General features: G+C 35.9%; 1 protein-coding gene across 2 annotated transcripts in view; it reads right to left on the reverse strand.

Annotated features, from left to right (window-relative positions):
* Nucleotides 1-20,840, reverse strand: part of SKAP2 (src kinase associated phosphoprotein 2) — a 118,682-nt gene that overhangs the window by 29,954 nt on the left and 67,888 nt on the right. For both annotated transcript variants that reach the window (XM_021538198.4, XM_085568245.1), the window contains exons 5-9: nucleotides 20,263-20,340; nucleotides 19,460-19,543; nucleotides 10,812-10,936; nucleotides 9,845-9,908; nucleotides 9,386-9,484 (exon numbers count right to left, since the gene is read on the reverse strand). In XM_021538198.4, coding sequence (XP_021393873.2) covers nucleotides 9,386-9,484; nucleotides 9,845-9,908; nucleotides 10,812-10,936; nucleotides 19,460-19,543; nucleotides 20,263-20,340 — 450 coding nt within the window. The remainder of the gene's footprint in view (nucleotides 1-9,385; nucleotides 9,485-9,844; nucleotides 9,909-10,811; nucleotides 10,937-19,459; nucleotides 19,544-20,262; nucleotides 20,341-20,840) is intronic.

The following is a 20,840-nucleotide window of genomic DNA, read 5'->3' on the forward strand; positions in this document are numbered from 1 at the left end:
CTTCTGGATACTACTAGAATTCACTCCGAGACGGTGCTTTCAGACTGCCAGAGACACAACACAGTCCCAGTTGCACTGTAAGAGCACTATTTGTATGTCTGTGATAGGCAGTTCATTCAGGAACTAGGTTTTATGACCTGTATGGAAGTGATAACAAAATCATACCCAATTTTTGTTTACTGAATTACCTCAAATAGTTGTTCAACATCAACTGATAGAAATGTGTCACTTCTTATCAGAGTATCATACAATCATTTGGGTTGGGAGTAACCTCTAAGAGCATCTCATTCCAACACCCATGCCATGGGCAGGGACAGCTTTCACTGGTTCAGGTTCCTCAAAGCTGCACTTAACCCACCCTAACACACTTCCAGCAGTGTGGGGCACCTACAACTTTTCTGGACAACCTGTTCTGGTGCCTCACCACCTTCACAGCAAAGTATTTCTTCCCAATATTTGTTCTTAATTTTTAAGGAAGTAACATTTGAGAGGGGTATGCAAACAAGATAAATTCTCTTAGTATATTTTAGGACAACAGAAGCACAACCGTCATGCTAGGATCCACAGGCCTTCCAGTAGATAATGCTTCCTTTTGAAAAAGCAATTCCTTCTTCTAATCCCCAGTGCTATGTTAAGATTCAAGGACAGAATAATTGTTACAGACTGCTAAGACAGAATGCTTCCACAACCCAAAGGTGGAAGCATTTAAACATCTTCTTTAAGGATATTTTAAGTTCCAGAGATCCTAACTAGTTTTTATTAAAACACAGAGTTTTTAGGTGGAGGAAAATAAGATCCACTAGGAAAAATTATGACTTCAAAAAAAGGACTGAAATAAAGTATCCACTGTGACAACCACCCCCTTTTTGGATAAGACTGTCCTCCTATCTTGCCATCTAACACAAATCTCACTGACTTGCCAAAAATCTTTCCTCAGTCTCTTCCAACTTCTTAAGAAAAGATTCTCCCCTTTGCTGCTGAAGCTCATCTGTCGGCCTGCACCCTGCACTTCCCTGGAGCATCCCTCTGTTGCCTCTAGGGCACAGCAGACTGAGACATCTTGCCCTCTCTGCCTGCTCCACTGTGTGGGCCAGGAGCTGGACTCTGCTGAGTATTTTCCTTTCCTAGGAGCAACCATCCTGTTTCTTTCAAAAAGTTGTACCCAGCCCATGGAGCTGCAGCCAAGACAGGGAAACAAGCAGCCTTTTTCTGCGTTACCTGCTTTATATATGTGTAAACTAAACATGACATCTATTGCAAACACAGTATGCTGCAACACACAAATCAGATACACATGCATACAGCCACAAAAATTCACAAAGCTCTGGTTAATTGGTAGCATTTTCTGAGATTAATTCCTCCATTTTGAGGAGAGTGGGAAGAAAAGTGAGTAGCAAACTGAAAGGAAAAGACATTTACAGAAGGATTTATGCTGATGCATTTCTTACGGCTGAAAAATTCAAATCAGATATTTGTATCTACAGTAACAGAATGATTAATTCAGCCTTTAGAGCCCACCTTGCTGGGTCTTATTTGAGAATTCAGTTGTACAAATTATGGTTCTTTAATAGCTACCTTGTGGAAACCAGAAAAGTTGAGAAGTGATAGCCTGAGGCACCAAATAACCTCTGGTTGCTTGTTTCTCAAAAAACTCTATCTAATGGTTTTAATAGCCTGATATGCAGTCATTCATCACAAAATCAAAAAATTAAGGTTCTTTGATCTATCTATATAGTGTTTATCACATTTATATCCAAGCAGTAGAATAGGCCCAATACTTATTTCTATTTTCATAAATATACATGATAAAATTTATGTTTTACTTCAAAATACTAAACTGCAGCAACTCCTCAAATTTATGCTTAATTAACTATCTCACATAACAAGACATGTTTTCTGAATGCCTGCATAAATTGTATTCCACTGCTTCTTAATTAAATAAAAACAGTGCCACCATAGAAAACTCTGCTTTCAAAAGAAAATACTTTGGGTCTACAATCCATTGAAGACATGCAAGCATAACAAAGCTTTGTTCACATTTAACATAAAGCCAGCTGCCAGAAACAGAGTCAACACTGAAAAAACTATGATACAAATAAAATCACTTTCTGTGACTTTTTTCTTGCCAGGATGACAAGTTTTTCTGAGAGAGGATTCTATCTCTTAATAACAATCAGTTTCTGTCATACACTGTTCACATCAAACTGGTTTTACAAATCAATAGAGTCATTGTTTAATGCTAGTACACTGAAAACAGAATAAAACTTTGACCAGTACCTTCTGATAAAACATCATCTTTCCATAAGCAAATCCATTTCAATAAGTTGCAAGCTAATTAGCTTTTGAAGGAGTTCTTTAATCATAGAAAAGTATTATTGAAAATACTTCCATTTTTGATATGCCTTCTAATTGTAAGCAAGTCAGTTTTAAAATGCCACTAGACAATAGTTTATTTAGTGGTGTATTTTTTGTTGGCTTTGGTTTGGTTTGGGTTTTTGGTTTGATTGGATTTTAGGGTACTTCTCTTTTAAAGTGTGAAATACGTAAATAAAATCCAGCATTTGTTAACATGAGACTTTGATAAACACAGCCTTTCCTACATGAACACCTTCGATGTCTTCTAACAGTTGACCACAACATCAGGAAAATCACTTCTATTTCCTCCACCTGTAAACTCTGAAATCTGTGTAGCCTGAAACTATGAAGTTTCTCATGCAGTTCCAAGAGAGGAGAACAAATAGCTATCCTTAATAGCACACACTTTCCATTTATTCTAGATACTGTAATTGACTGCTTTGAATCTCACAACTGACCAAATTTTTTGCAGCAGAGGTATATAATTCAATAAAATATAAATAAAGAACATGATTTTAAGAGTGTATCAGTGGGAAAACCCACTCTGAGTCCACTCAATCAATATACCTCTCACATGCAAATCAGACTAAATATGAATGCTCAGTTATTGTTCCACTTTTACTGGCCTCATCACTTTTGCAGAAGTGTGTGATGAGGGAGCAGGGATGAATTGCACCATGGACAGTCGGCTTTCTGACAGCTATGGGCCAACTGTTGTTCACAGACGGCCACTTTATATTCACTTTAAAAGAAATGCAGAAGAGCCTGTGAACCTTATTTCTCCTCACAAAGACCTGCCACTTCCCACTCAATGGACATCTCATTCTTTTCAGCTACACCAGATTGTCTTACCTCCTCTTCCATCACTGACACCCAACATCAATGGAAAGAAGGGCTCCCTCTTTAGATGTAGAATTACAGTAACTGAAGATAATGCCCAAGCACTTGTTGCAGGCAAAAGCTGAGGTCCACGTATCAAGTTCCTAACCACCTTGTGGATGCAATGTCTTTAAATATTTGTCTGGGTTCATAACTCATGTCTCTGTGAGCATTTAGTACTAGCTGAAGGATAACTTCAAGGCATATATAAATCCCATAAGGGTATTGCCATAAAACTCAAGAGCGACAGAATTCCAACATGGCTCCATTTCATCAAAGCTGCTGGGATTCAACAATATCCAGTTAAAAGAGATTGTTTTTCAATCATTTCCATGTCTGACACTTAGCAGATTCCAAATCCCAGTGATCAAGACAACAAAACAACACGCCTTGGACCTAAAAAATAAATTTCTTCCTTTATTACTCTCTACACTAAAAAGTAATTCACATCTGCTTTTCACTGCTCTTGTATTACTTTAATTGCTTTTTGAATTACAGCTGAGTAAGCACCCTGTAGCACCTCCTTGTCCTTATTCTGGTATTCTACCTATTAGCAAGATAGCATGTGCAAAAATACTCCGTTTATACAATAATATAATGGCTAATCAAGTGAAAAATACTTCTTAAGAACTCTGAGATTCAATTTTTTTGAAAAAAAAAATTGTAGAATCCTCACTGTTTTAAAAGGAAAAAAGTCCATTGTTGTGTTCTTGAATCTGAAAGGCATTTTCATGGAAATTATTCAAAAAAACTTTCAGACATTACTTTGAAAACTTATCTTTAGTACTGTCCTCAAGAATGCTGATCTTACACAAAACTTTTCAATTATTCCTGACCCTACTTATATTTTATACTTTGAAATCATTTGCTAATTAAAAGCACTTAGAATTCTTTCTGTGGAAAAAAAATACGATAGCACATCCACATTATATACAACTTCTGGACAAGAACTAAAGAATTTTGTAATTACTGAAGGCACGCAATAAACACCGCGAGGAATTTGGACCATATGCCAAGATATATAATATAATATAATGACTTAGCAGCAATGATCACAGGTAACATCTCAGACTCCATAATCACCCATGTCTCTGCTGACTTAAATCTACTCCTCTGGTTTGCAAGGACCAATTAACAGTTTCTTTCAGCCTACTGGTTTTAAGAACTGATTGTATAGCTGTAATGCACACCTGGGACTGCTTGGCACCAAACACTGGGTTCTGGCCCACATACCCTGACTATGCTATAAGAAGCAAAGGTGTCCTAAAAAGAATTTTCATTAACGCAGTGCTCTGAAATCTTTACTTCTAGTGTCAAGAAGTCAATACATATGGCATTGTATCTTGAAAACAAATATATGCCATGAGTGTTCATGACTGACAGATGGAACTTACACTCCAACTCCACTACATACATTATCTCCTTCTTTCCAAGAAGAGGTAAATCAGAGAACATGTTCTTTTCCCTCCCTCACCCTCATGCTCATCAAAAGATTACCACATCATAAAAGAAATTGATTCTTCAAAACTGTAGCAGTCCAGCAAGAAGAAAGGATGAAGATGGTATTGTTATGCTGCCTAACTGCAGCAGTATACTGTAAGAAAACAAATCATGAAAGCTGCTTAAAGATACAACCATAAGAAAGAAACAGGATGTTCATTCTCTACCTTCATATTCAATATCAGAAATGTTCTGAAACAACATCAATATAATTTAACTATTCAAAATGCTTTGTTTAAAATAAGTAAACAAATGGAAGTGTTTCTTTGCACAGCACACTTCTCATTGCATGAAAGTTAAAACACTTCTTACCTTTCCCTGAGCTTTGCCTTAGTTACAGTTTCCCTACCTAAGCTTCCAACTACACTGCAAAACACAATTATTGCCCAGAAACCTGGGTTTGACCAAACAGTTTGGCAGAGGATTGATAACAAGAATCGAAAGACAAACACCAGGTTTCCATTCCCATTATCCTGTGCCCAATTAGAGACTGAATCAATCCTCAAATTTAATTTACCGAAAACTAAGAACTGATGCAAGTAATATTAGCTGGAGATCACCACAGCACTGAATTTCACCATCCTTTCCTTTTTTTCACCTTAAAGTTCTCTGTGTTATAGACAGGCTAAGAAGCCATGACATAAAGCCCCAATGCCAGTCTTGTTTCACATTACATTGCTTCGTGATTTCCAACCTTATTTGTTCTGTAAGAGCTCTGTAAGGGAGTTTAACTTTTGTGCAGCAAATAAGCACCACCAAAATAAGAATCAAAATTTATCTTTAGAATAATTTTAATGGAAATTATACTGCATACCATGGAAAGTATGGCTATAATGCAAGTTTGTGAGGAGAAAGAGAACAAAATAAAAAAGCCGACACAAAACTGGAAACTAAGGTGTTAGCTTAGATTAACACCTCTTTTTTCCTGCTGGGCCAGAATGTGGTAGACAGCACACAAACTAAGCTGAGTTTGAAGACAGGATTAAGGGGTAGGCAGTAGTTGACATTGCAGGTTTGGGTATGTGCTTCACACAGATGTGAAACCACAGAAGACAATACTGAAGGCCCTTAAAACTATGTCACTGAATCCTCAAGTTAATAAAAAAATTCTGTCTTCAAGGGCTGCAACAGATGGGAACAACTTTAAAGCTGGCACATGTTCTGTTTTATGACAAGGACAACTCCATTGTTTAAAATACCACAAAGATATAAACTCTATGCATCAACTTAGCTCCACCCAGAACACAGAATTATTTAATACGACAGTTTCAGAAGCTATGATACAGCTTGTAACATTCAGCTGTGGACTGAAAAATTATATATAGTGACTAAAGTAGAAAATAAATAGCTAATTAAGAAAAATGGTCCTTTACTAACAAGGTTTTTAATTTTGCTTAGCCAAGTTTTCCTCCATGATTAAAAACGAAAGAGACTAAAGCCTGGTTGGCTGAAGACAGTGTAAAGATTTCTTTTCCTGAAGAATCTTCCAAGGGAAGTTTTACAAGTTGGGAATTCTTTGAAAGTTCTGTAGTTTTTTTTTACTTTACCTGAATAACCACAGTAAAACACTGACTAATACTGAAAACCATGAAAATTATCTTTTCATGGTAAATATTAATTTATATGGGCTATTAAAGAAGAAAGTGACTTTACAGATCAAAAGATTAAATTTCCTACATCTCTTTGTACCCCTCCCAACTATCAACCTGCCAGCAGACAGTACATAGTGTATACCACTGAAATCTATGCTTTAGGCTAATAGTCTCTTGGCATTCTGGACACTGGTTTGAACCTATTCAGCTCTGCCTGGAAAATTCATCTACACTGTCTCCTGACACAAGCAGGAGAAAAAAAAATAGCTAAGCAATGAGACAGCTAGAGAATACAGTGTCAGTCCAGATTACTGTCACAGTTCTCAAAATTTCCCTATTTTCAAAACCATACAAAGCTTTCAATATGCTTTTTTTAATCCAAAAACTCTTTATTCAAATACCAAACCAAATATTATCAACTGAACTGGTTTCATTTCCTTCTGAAATGCTGCCATAAAAACCACTGGAAAACCATAGAAATGCAAAATTTTACTTACTTGAGAAAATGCAAATTATAACCAAATAAATGATAACACAGTACAATGAGTTGTGCACCTGAAATTCAATATTTATAAAGCTAGTGGATCTGTGAAAACAGAGGATTAGAATCCTGTAACACAAATATCCTTTGAGGAGAAAAAGAAAATGGAGATTAATTTCTTGTCCCTCTTCACAAGGATCTAGCATGTTTGCCTTGTGCATTCCAGATCTTAGCATAGCTTTGCAGCTGTACAAATAATTTTTTTTTGTGTTCTTAACAGGCATTCCAGATTTCCTATTTGTTCTATATTATTATGCCAGGTAGCAGCAGGGATAATGATGCTCCACCCTTTGACCATGAAAGGAAGAAAGCGTAATTCACTTACCTGGGAAAACAGAAAGGACAGCCAACTGTAATTAAATGCAACCAATCAGGTCTAATTAAAGGAGACAAACCAAACTGGAGTGCACTCTTTTACCATCAAGTTTAGATGAACAGCTACACAAGAAACAAATAAGGCCTACTCCTGTGAGGTTAGTCAACCAGCATTTCATCTAACATGCTTCAATATGATATGGATTAAGAAGAAAAGGACTGCTCTAGGGCCTCAGAGCCACAAGTCTGTAATTCCATTTAAGCATGTGATTATTAAAGCACATTTATGGAAGATAAAAGGACTAAATAATCACCTAAAATCTGTTGCAAACTTATGCTTTATTTAATTTAATTATGTCAACACATCAGAATCAAAACGAAAAGCTCCACTGTAAAAGGTAAAATAGTCTTTCCTGAGAAGTTTGCAATTCAAATGGATGAGATGGAAAAAGCATGAGATGAAGGACTTGATAACATGAAAATGAAGCACACTCTAAGATCACAGGGAAATAAATTAATTTAACTAAAAAGTGAAGCTAAATTTCTTGAACTACCTTTTCTTTGTGATGTTGCTACATTTCAGGTTTATTAGCCACATTAGGAGATAACAGCTGAAAAAAAATGTCATAAAACTGTCATAAAAAATGAGAAAACTGTCATAAAAATGGGATGTAAATGAAAATACTCTAAATTCCTACAGAATCACACCAAGGAAGCAATTCACAGAAGACAGAACCCCAAGCAATGAACTCAAAGTCTGTATTAACCAATGCCTTCTCCCAGTATATTATGTATTACTGCTCCAGATCTACTTACTATCTGACATTCAAATGAACAGGTAAGGTAACTGAAGCTCAAAAAAAATAGTAATTTATCCCAGGATATATAGCTTCTTTAACAAATGCATAAGCAAGCATACAGGACCACTTTCTGTAAGAACCTCAGCATCCAAAAAGCACTGTAATATGGTTTGGATGTATCTTGTAGCTATAAGATTAAGCCCAGTAATGTAGTTTTTATATTCACTGCAGAGAGTTTTTCAGCATGCATGACACCCTGCATCACTTCAGCAGAACATGCATTGTGTGTTGAAGTGATCTAGGTACAATTCAAAGATATGGAACAACTAAAAAAAAAACAGCTCCTAAAGATATATTATTTTATATCTTATACTTTTATGATATTCATTTTCACTAGACACTTGGTTTTTTCACCCTTTATTCACTGAAATTACCTGAAATTGAAAATCAAGACAAAGAGACAAAGTGTAAAATGTTCTTTTTTTCTAGTGGTCATGAAATTTTACCTAATAGATGCAGAAAGCTAGTCAGCATCACATGAAACAACTAATTTTGCCTCTCAAATTATTGCTGATAATTGTACTGCTCCAAACAGCAAGGGGTATAGAACTTTATTTCATACAAAGTGATTATTTATAACTTCAAAGTATCACTTGCTAACTAATGATAACTGAAAAACTAATTTTTTTCACAACTTCCTAAAATTTAATAAAGAACAGCAAACTTTCTCCTAGTACTTGAATGGCTATAATCAAGAACTTTTGCCAAGCTCTTTTTGTTTCGTTTTGCCATCTGACAGATGCAGTTGAACATTTAGAGCCATAGTCATTTGACCACATTGGAAAGTCCACAGTAAAAAATTTCTGTATCATCACAGCCATGCTGGAAAAGATGAAACAGAACAATGTCAACACTCATATTGCTTTCTTTGCAGTTCATTTCCAGAGTCTTTTCAAACAAACACGTTGCTTTCTTGCAGGATTGTAACACCATGTATTAGGCAGAAGATGGTAACATTTGGAATGACAGAGAACTTCTGCTCAATACAAATGCCAAAATGAATAAAGAAAAAAATAATGGGCATGCTGCTGGAAAAAGCTGTAAGGCTTTTCAATTTTTTAATTTAAAAAAATTGCATACCAGAAAATGTTAATGAGCTGAAGGTCCCCTGAGTTCACTTTTACACATTCTGTGCTACTTTGATGTCCCTGCTATAGAAAACCTTTCTCACCCCAAACTGAAGACATTCTTTTTCCAATGTCACAGCAAAATCTGAAATCTAAAAGTATATTGTTCATCATGTTACTTTACTCAGTTTCTTTAAGCCACTCAGAGTTATCAAACTGGAAGTAGAGAAGACAAATTGAACCAAAGTCACAAAGTTAGAAAGAATTCAACAATACCTTTAACTTCTTCATAAATGCTATCATCTATTGGTTCACTGTTCGCTTGTCCAACATCATCATATTCCTCCTCCTCAGGAATAGCATTAGATCCCGTATCTAGGTAACAGCAGTTTAGAAAGTTAACATTTAGTTGAAAATATTGCCTAAGCAGAAATTTATGCAAAATGAAAACAATTCTTCCATGACCTGCTCCTTCCTGTACATTCTGCTTATTTTTTTACACTGTTCAAGGGGTAAGAAAGGAGCTTGTATAAAGGACAGCTTTCAATAAAAAATCTTGAAGAAAGAGAAAAGTAATATAAAAGCTGTAATACAATTGAAAACTAGGACTTGCTACTCAAAATTTGGATATGTGGGAATCCTACAGGTACTAACATGACAGGTAAGTAAATGGATAGAACTACTGTCAGTAAGCAAGATTGGCAATAAAGGCAACTGCTCTACTGGCTGGCTTACCTTGAATTACAAATTGGACTTGCTGTATCCATTCCTCTGCTTCTTTGGGAGTGGCAGCTGTAAACTATTAAATGCTTATTAATAACTACTAGCAGTAATGTCAAAAACACAACAACAATTTCATTAGCAATAAAAAAGAGGGAATGTAACATTCCCATCACTTCCTCAAGAAACCATTAGCAATTCTTTTCATGTCTTCTGGTACTTTTCTTGCAAGGATGCTTCTTATAATGTACAGCTAATTTTGACAAATTTACGTAATTGAAGGAGAGGATGATGGATTTGAAACTCTGATCAGCAGCTGGCAGCTGTGCAGAAAAAAGCTGCTTCTCTTCATCAATGTCAAAGCCAGAACTGATGAACAAAATTTGCCCTTGACAATTAGAAGACACCCATGAATTTCTTTAGACTGCTGGGTACAGTTTTCTTAAAAATGTTCTTGTCAGACTCCAACACACTACCTGACAGCTTAATTAACTGGCTTTCAACCGCAATCTCAGATATTTAAAACTTATTAAACTTACATTCCATATTGATGTCTGGCTGATAGATCTCTGAATTGCACAGCTGATATGTGCCTTTTTGTAGGTTTTCTTGAAAAGCCATGACCAATACAATATGTATTTAACACTGATACATATTTTAATTTTTTTTTACTATTTAATTCATCGAAGAAATCACAGAGACACACTATACAACAGATATTAAAATGCTAATATTGAAATGACCAATAGATAAAGATGATAGATTTCCTTGCTCGACCAAAAAGATAATATTTGAACATGTACATACACACATTTAATCAGATTTTTTTTTCCTAATATATGAAAATACAATATATGCAAGCACGGTTTTCCTTTTTTCATTAAGATATCAGTGACAGTTGTTCCACTGAAATGTTAATTCAGTAACTGGAATTGTAACAGCTTTGTCAATTAAATTTCAAGTCAACATAAAAAAGTCCAACCTGATAAATGCGTTTATCTGGAGCAGAGATTTCAAAACAACAATCTTTCTTTGCATCCTTCCGAAGGCTATTATTCATTCTGATGGTGTAGCCCTCTAAGGCAAATTCACCTTTCTGTTGTTTGTCTGTTGGAGATAAAAAACAAAGTTAGAGCTTCATTTACAACAGTGAATGTAAGTGGTTCAGCAGGTTATCGTTTATTCAGATTTTGTTTTCTATTTCATGAATTTTACAAAGAACATGTAGGTTTTTAGCAAAATGATTAAGTGATGCTTCTGGAGATAAAGCTTCATTTTAAGGGAAGATGTACCCAAAAGTACATTTTTCTGTAGGATGCCTAAGGAAGTCCACAGGGGGATGTTTGCAGATGGTGGTCTTATTTAGTAAGAAGTGCATGTTATGACACTTGTATCTAGGGAAAGCCAAGAACTGGAACTTGCAAGACACGTTTCCTATAAATCAGTGTCTCTTTCAGGTTCAGTAAACCAATGGGAAAACCTGTCTAGCTCAGAACTTGCTGAGCTCCCTCCTAAACTAACCACTTCACTCAAAAAATAAAATTCAAGCTTCTTTTTAAGCAATTGGAAAAGCTGATTTTCAAATTCTCCCATCCACTCCCAGATGTGCCTCCTTTCAACATGGCAAAAATACAGAATTAATTTTGTTATAAATTCAGGTGTGTGTGTGTCTGTGTTCATTCCAAAAGTATTTCTCTCAAAACAGCAAATGTTTAATTAGCTCATAAAAGTACTGAGCCCTACCACAGTTTATTAGGTACAGCCATGTGGTTGTTTTAAAGACAATTCTACTTTTCAAAGGTTCTGGTTTATAAAAGTATCACTTACAACAGATCTGACATTAAATACACTGCATGTGCAAGCAGACCTGTGCACTCCTTTTGAGCCCTTCAAACCAAATTCTACATCAGATTTTATGTGCTCTGGCATATTTTGGCAAATATTAAAAACAAACCACAATGTAAAAGTAATTAAGTTTTGCAATTTCTGCAAATCACAGTGCAAGTGAAATCACATTCAAGTGAAGACTGGCATCGTATTTCACATTTTGCACAGGCAAAGAACAAAGTGCAGTTGCATATCAAAAAAAAGACATTTAGTGTGGGGGGTTTTTTTACACAGAAGAGAAAAGCATTAATTAGCAATAAGCACCAGGCACAGCAGCAAAACTACTTTAAGTATTGCTGAATAGAACTTAGCTGCAAATTGAGCATCAATTGCTTATACTTGTCAACAAAAGGAGAAAACTTCTACAGTAGATAGAATAGGAAAACTATTGTTTTCAACAAACTTTTGTCATATTTCTGGAAATTTAATAGGAAAGAAAATCTGTTTCCACTCCTGAGAGGGTAAAAATTGGCTAACAAAGCAATGTGAACATAAATGGACATAAGGGCAGTCATCAGTCAAATACTCTTTCTAGTAATCTTATATGCACATAGACACATTCTCTGTCCTTCCACCTTTTTATGAACTCTCACCCAGGGCAAGCAAATACCCAATAACACAGTCATATGAGAAAATCTGGGGCACCATTCTATTTTCACTTCCAGTCCCTTCCCCCACAATAAGTTTTAGTCTTTCTTAAATAAGTACTAATAATATAGAACTAGTATTTTATATTTGATCAATCCTCCACCTCTATTTCAAACAGCACACACATACAAAATTCATGAAATCACACCAAGGTAGATATTAGAAATAATAACTTGCAATAGGTTAACTAGGTTTCTTTTAATGAAATTCATTTCTGCCTAGGACTGTTATTGTTCCCTCCCTTGTGACCTCAGGGAGAAGATGAAGTTAAACACATTAATTTCTCACTCTCCCATGCTGGAGGTTTATCAAAACCCTAGAAGATAGGAGCACGCAGGCAGAATAAACAAATATCAGGTTCAAAAGGTAAAAACATTTTGTCAAGATAAAAATGAGACAAGTATTCAAATTTACTCTCTTGGATTATTTCTGAGACTGCTTCTATGTGACATGGATGATCCCTTTTATGGTAATACACTTTTACAGAGCTAATCTCAAATGATCTTTGCACTGGCACTGGTTCTTTCAAAAAGCATTGCAGTTAAACCACAAAGATGCTGTACTTTGGAAGGGGATGGTGCACGACATCCATATCCCATTTGATTGTTTTTCTGTTTATACTGTTTTTGTCTTATCTCTCTGAACACACTATTTTGGTGCTAATGAAAATTACCTGTCTACACCACCAAATATATATATATCCATCCTTTGCTATTATAGTCTTTCAATGACCATTATAGCAATAGACTAGACTTAGCATTGTTGCTTTTACTTTCAATTGTCTTAGCAGTAACCTCTGAATAAAGTACAGTGTGGTGCAAATGAGGAAATTCTAAGACAATGAGGTACTTCACATCCCTGACTCAGAACCTGTTAAAGTTGAAAGACTCAGTATGAATTTACACTCCCTGTGGCAGCAAGCCAGAGATAAGATTCAGCGTGTCCTGAGAAATGGCTCCAGAAATACAGAATGGTAGAACACAGGCCAGCTATAGCTCAGTTGCCTGCTCTCATGGTGACAAACTATGGAGATCTACAAATGCCATTTGCTCTTGCAGAATACACCTTTCAATTAGGACTGGAGACCAACTGAAAAGGATCAGACCATCACCTGATCACCACGGAGCAAACCATGACCCACAGCAGCTGCCTGGACAAGCAGAATAGCTTGAAGGCAGAGCCATCCTGGGATCATCAGACTCAACAATCACCTTGCTTCACTGCTTGGCACAGGCTTGCAGCTAAATGGGTTTGGACAGACCTGGGCTTTCGGTTTCAAGATGCCCTTGAAGCTAGGGCCATAGCAACTCCTGTGGCCTTTCACATCACCAGTTAAATTGTTTGCATCAGAAATATTTTCTGGAGATTGTGTTTTAAGGAGAATTAAACAGTTTCTGATATTAAAAAGCTTTGAAGACTTAAAGATTTTACTTGGAGACTTAAAATTAGATATTATATTAGTTTTTAGTCCACATTAGCTTCAAGAAACACATTTACATTACAGATCAGAGCCAGAGTTTTGCTTAGGCAGGAATACAAATACAGCATATTTGGGAAGAATTAGGGAGACATATGCTGATGGAACACACTTCTCTGAAGAGCAATAACATTTTTGCTGTCTGTTATTTTCTCAAGAAAAAAACTGTCATTCCAATTCATTGACAGAAAACCCTTCAGCTGTCCCAGGAAAACATAAAATAGAAATGCAAAAAGTGTAATACCAGTCTTGTAAAAATAAAAAGGACGGTGAACATCATCAAGCATAACTTGTTCCACAATGAAGCCAAATCTCATTTCAACATAAGCTGTCCTTTGCTCTCATCTGCTCAATCTCCTCTCTCCCCTTCTTCCCATGTCAGGCACAGAACCGAAAAATAATCCTGGTTCTGTGTAGATCATTTTGCAACAGGAATTTAAAATCATAAAAAAGTATAGAAGAAGGGAGAGTCAGGCACTAAGTACTGAGAAAAAAAATCCCAAAGCTAGTACACAGAAATTTAAGATAAATAAATATGGAGGTTTAAATTTAACATAGAGAAAATTCAGATCTGAATAGATTTCTCTCACATATAAATTTCATACATCCTAAAAACAGTTAAATGTTGTTAACAGAAACAGGGCCAATATTATATTGGTAAAGAGAGTCTCAAGGGAAGCAGAGAAAAAGTGTTTTGAAGTAACCTTGCATAACTAAGTCCATGGGAACATTTAAAACAAAGAAGGGTAAACCTTCAATGAGATCTTGAAATTACTGGGTTGTAAATTTGAGGCCTAAGGCAATGTGCTCATATTATTAGCACATGTAAAAAGAATTAGTGCATTCTGAAGAACAGAGAGGACTAGGATAGTAGAAAGGAAAGAAGTTACAGAAAAAGTCATAAGGAACAAAGGCAAACAGAAAGATTTCAGAGAGTGATAGAGTATTTATAGATACTATTAGAATTTATAATTTAACTCTCTTCATCTTGATATTAGGAGCCTGTAAGATTTTACAGTTTACATGGCTTCATGCTAAATGTAGTTTCACATGCTTTTTCATGTGCAGGATGTTTGCTATCAAAAAATAGTTCAGTGTAAGTATCTCCAAAATGGTAACTCCTTTTCCTGCTTTGGGCAAATGAACACACAGAAGTTCTTCCCTTTAAGACAGCAGATCTGAAATGTAATCAACTTTTTTTTCTTCTTCTTCTTTCCTTTAATCTAGTCCTCTGAGAAACTGAAATTGTAAAATATTTTAGAAATTGAGGAAGTTATTTAGGACACTGAATTGTTCATATTCTGTTTGCTTATACCCAGTAGCTATTCTTTAAATAACATATTAGTAACAACAAGTTAAGGTCTGAATTTAACAGTCTCACAGCAGAAGACCCAGTACACATGAGATAGGGTCTGTGGTTGCCATCATCCTGCTACAACAAAATCCTGTTGAGCATGCACAATTCCCTTTTCTGCCCAAATAGAAGTAGTTCACCACTGGCCTGGTCATCACTAGCTTATTATTCAGAGAAATCCAAAACTATCATGTCCATGTTAAAACTAAAGAAATTTAAAAAAAAACCCAAACCCCCCCCCCCAAAAAAAAATCCGGACTTTTTCAAAAGCCCCTGAATTATACCCCTCTTTAACATCATATTACTGGTGGGCAGGCAGATACCATTTTCAAGTTATAAAAATGAAAATAAATTTTTAGTGCCCATTAGCAGAGGAAAAATTACCATAACATTATCCATTACTGTCTTGCTAAACATTTAGCTGATCTCTCCAGTTTGCTGAGACAGAAGGGCATATAACATTGTGGCCTAGTGAGAAAGAAGTAATGAAGCCATTAATTCAATCATTTATAAAGCAACAAATTAACTTTCCTTATTCACAGGCACTTTGAGGTTTGAAAGGTTATCCATACTATCTCAGTGTCTGAGGACACAGGAACAGCCAGAGATCATATAGAAAAATGATAGGGAACCAGGGTACTCAATTCAGGGTGCAACTGCTTGGAAGAAAATAAAAGAGAGGACTATACAAGATTTATGGAAGGAAAGACTATGAAAAGGAGCACCAGGCAAACGTCTCAAAATCCCACCCAGTTCTAACATTTGAACACATTCCTCTGCAATGCTGTGGGCCACAATCTGGCACTGATACCACAGCACAGGCATAAATACACACGTGCTTCCCACAACACCTGTTTCTGACGTGATAAGCTCAAACCTTTACGCCTTGTTTCTCCATCTACTCCATTTATCAGTGATCAAGAGAAAAAAATGCAGGTGACTCACTTAGACCCATCTATATCTCCCTGGGATAAATTACATTGTTTCACTACCCAATGCTACACCAAATGGAGAAGAAAACAGGGAAATAAGACATACGCTGGCCTGCAGGCATCACAACTGTTGAAGACATGCTTGGAGTTGTTTAGGTGAACACACACACAAACACATAGCCATTTACTGTATTTCACAGGCTTTAACTTGCACTATTTATCTCAGACTAGGCCTCACTTTTTCCCCATTCAGCTTAGAGTAAATGATTCTGAAACTCTTCCTTACATGTTTGTGAGCTTTATACACTTCCACACTTCTTGCATTCCCAATGCAGAAAGGAGGGAAGTTTAGTTAGAAGAACTAAAACTGTTTTGGAAACAACAAATCTGTACAAATAACAAAAAGGCATCCTATAGTCTCATATTAACCACTCAGTTACATTTCCACACTTAAACATGAAAATCAAACTTTGGTCAACAAAAGACACATCGCTGCAGACACAAATAGTTCTCACAGTTTATTCACCTGTGGTCTGGTTTTAAAACCAGACACAGTTCAAAGCGAGCCAAGATAGATGCAGAAATCCCTGCTGCCTCTCTGTATTACTCCCCCCGACACAGAGGCACTAGCAGCCCATCACCCATTTAAAGCAACACAGGCAGCAGGACTGAGTACATGTGGAATCCTCACCACAGGTTCACAGTTTGCACAAAGCCACCAGACACACACTTTAGAGGCGTTCTGTGGAGGGTAAGAACACATTCTGAATTTCCACATGATCCAAGTTATCTGGTACAGCATCAAGAGTCAGAGTAAAAGAAGGAGGCCTCCAGCACAAGAGCGTACTACAGCAGGTACCACTGCTGGCCACAACAGTGGGAGTGAAAACAATTGCAGTAAATGCCAGAGCTGCTCAGGATTGCCTCATCACACACCTCATCCATGCTGACACTCTGCAGCTGAGCAGCGTGATGAACTGCAGCACATACCCTCACAACCATTTGGGTGACAGCTCACTTCTAACAGCGTTCTAGCCTGCCATGGCTGGTGTCCAGTTTCTGCACAATGACAGTGAATTGCTTCTGCACTGCAAAGGCACTTTTATATACAATGGCATCACAGGCCTGAAGACAGTACCTCTGACTAGTCTAGAAAAAACTTTTTTAATTCCATGTTTAACGAGTTTTTCTGCATTACAAGCAGCAATCCAATGGAGGAATGGCAGAAATTTGTGCATCTGATTTGCTTCCTCCATGAATTACTGTTTGGAGTCCAACCATGCCATGCTCTCTACAACTACGTGAAAAGAGGTTGTAATGAGGTGGGGGTGAGTCTCTTCTTCCAAGTAACAAGTGATAGTACAAGAAGAAATAGCCTCAAGTTGCACCAGAGAAAGTTTAGATTGGGTATTAGGCAATTTTTTTTTTTCACTGAAAGAGTTGTCATGTATTGGAATAGGCTGTGCAGGGAACTGGTGGAGCCACCATCCCTGGAGGTATTTACTACACGTGTAAATGTAGCACTTAGGACAGGGTTGAGTGGTGGGCCTGGCAGTGCTGCATTAATGGTTGGATTCAATGATCTTAGAGGTCTTTTCCAACCTTAATGATTCTGTGATTCCACAAAGTTCCAGTGCACCATGTGCCCCTCCCACATCATTAGGTTATGGTTAGGAGGACCTTCCCCAAACAAACAGCCTACAAAAGCTCTAAATGCATTAGCCAAAAAAAAACTTCTCTATAGATTCATAAATGAAAGAGATCCCACAAAATATTCCTAAGATGACACCAATCTTCTGAGTGTTAGGGAACGTATTTCCATGCATCTCAACTTTCAATACAGGTATTAAAAATTGCAACACGAACTTGATAATCAGGTTTTTGCAAAAGAAGGGGGAAAAAAAAAGGACAAAGACCAGGTGGGCAACATGCCTGCCTTAATACAAAGACCATATGCTAGAAAGCATAAATAATCATTAGTACAACCAAAAGGAAAATATCAAGCCTTTTGCTTTTCTAAGAAAAAAGCAGACAAAAATACAAAGATTTTATAATCAAGAACAATCTTTATGAACTAGCAATATATTCAGAAAAAAAATTGTTATTTTTAAAGTACCAGGCAATGTATAACTATATATATATATAAACAAACAGCACATGATCATTTTCCAGAGAAAGAAATTAATCAGTTCTGACAAATCTAAATCAGTACCATGCTAGATCTCCTCAAAATTTTTAAACAAAGATTTTTCATGTTTGTGAAGCCTGATCAACCTGTAAATCCCAATAAAAGAGTATAGAAGAAAAAGCAACATTTAGCAGATACGCTATCAAAACTGAAAAGAGGACATGATGAAACTAGCAAAATGAAAACTGGACTTACAATTAGACTCTTTATTTCTTGTGTTTTAAAGAGACGACAAGCTTAAATGTGTCAGTGTACCAAGGAATGAAACAAACTGGAGAAAATTATATTAGTCTTTGAATAAAAAAAAATGACATAGTAACTACCTGCAGTAATCTCAAAAATAAAAAGACAAAAAGAAGAAGAAAAAAAACTTCAGTGGAAAGTTTGCCTTGGAATTTTTTTTGGGGGGTAGGGGGTGTTGGAGGGGAAGACATTACTTCAAAATTTACTCAGATATAATTATGTACCATTTTTTTACCCTTAAACATCAAATACACATGGCACAGAATTTAAATATATTTTATTTGACTGCCAATTTCAAAAATTCAAAGTAATATTACAACATTTATGCCAGATTCTTTCCAAACTGGCCATTTAAATTCAAAAGTCGCCTTCAGAAGTTGGCTTTAGTTTCCATTGCTGACTTCAGTTATACACATTACTTAATTTCTAGCTTTTCCAGAGCATAAACTATAAAAAGAAACAAAGAACTCCACTATGCAGCTTTTAGATTAATATATTCCTGGATAGAACCATCTCTAAAGAACTTGGAAGGTATAATTACTAGAAGATGTTTTCAAATTAACAACCTATTTGATGAGAAAGAACATTTTCTATCCAGCAAAACAGTTGAGTACCAGCATACTATCAAACTGAACAGCCAGCTGTTATTAGCAAACAAAGTAGCTTTAAAAGAAACTTAATTTTTTTTCCTCAGTTTCTCTGCTTTAGAAGACCCTGACAGGTTCTGATGAATATTTACACATTTTAAAAATTCACAGCACTGTCCAAGAATTATTTAAAAGACAAGAACTTTCTTTTAAAAGTTTCACTCCATTTCTTAAAATTACCCTTGATTCACAGTTTCCAATAAATCTTTCATATCATTTTGTGCATTAAAACATCATTGCTTTAATAATTGTACCTTTGTCGCTTCCATAATAATAGAAGACAGTCTTGCTGATAGCACACCAACGTTTCTGCCATTCAAAGCCAAGAAAACTGTGGTCTGAAATTAATACAACATGTGTTATATAGGTTTACGCCATTATTGAACAAAAATGTGTTACTTCTTTTCAAGGGTGAGGTAAGAGGGAGGAGGAGCTAGGAAAAGACACTAAGGAAAGGAAACTAATGAAATGCATGGCACTGAGAAGAATATTAGAAATAAAAATTGCTGTTAAGAAAACAAAAAAGAATTTGAAATCACATAAAGAGTGAAGTCATGTGTAATATTAAATATAAGGAAATAATGAACAACTTCCTAAATATTTCCTAGAGTTATCGCAGCATTAAGTGGGTATTAAAGTGACAATATAAGATTTATTGAATCAAGGTAAATATTGACTGAACCAAAGCTGAGATCAATATTTGCCCTCTTGAAGGAAAATAAATCTTGATGCTCACTGAAACATGAAGTCAACATATGCTACTTGTACATACTTGCCGAATGTTTTCTCCAAAAATATCTGAAAGTCTCTGAATTACGGCTGACTGGACTTTCACAGCATGATTTTGTTAGTAAATAAATAGGATTTTCTTTCAATACTACTATAGAAGCAATTATGTGCTATGCTTCTTTTGCATAATAATGCTTCAATGTTCCATCTCCTTCTCATTTTATTTATCACTCCTATAAAAAGTTGTTCACATGTATAACATCAAATACAGACATATAGACTTTCCAGACATTAAATATGCACTTTCACAAAAAATAGCTAGACTTACCTTTTCTACGTTTTTCCAGGTATCCAGCCTTCAGAACAAACTGAAGATCCTGAGCTGCAACAGGAGGAAACTGATTCCCTGAAAGATAAACAAATTCTGTAAAGCACTGGTTTTCAAGACAACTGCTATAGGAGCATTAATAAAATTATGGCTTTTACACACTCAATATGAAAGAGCTACTGAAAAAAAAATATCTACTAACTATTATGCCAGATATTTTAAGTAACTGAAACATCTACCTATCAATCTCAGAGCTGTTGCTGTTGTCCTCACCAATTGAGTAAGGAAAAAATATAGCTGCATAAGAGGCCTTGCAAGTCTCAGAAGGAAAAGTATATAATCAAACAAAATACAGCAACTGTTTCAAACAAAATACAGGAACTATTTCAAACATAGTCTGTAAAATGAGTGCTGTTTTCAAATGTTCAAATAGGAGAATCACACTCAAGAATCTCAATTGAACACAAATCAGAAATGTGATTTTTGATACCAGCTTCACACCAAAATACCTTGAAACAGCATACAAGGTGAAGATTCTCTATTACACATCTACAAAAAAAATTAACCAGATGAAGAGA

This window comes from Lonchura striata, chromosome 2, assembly GCF_050655825.1.
Source record: "Lonchura striata isolate lonStrDom1 chromosome 2, ASM5065582v1, whole genome shotgun sequence".
NCBI classification, from domain to species: Eukaryota; Metazoa; Chordata; class Aves; order Passeriformes; family Estrildidae; genus Lonchura; species Lonchura striata.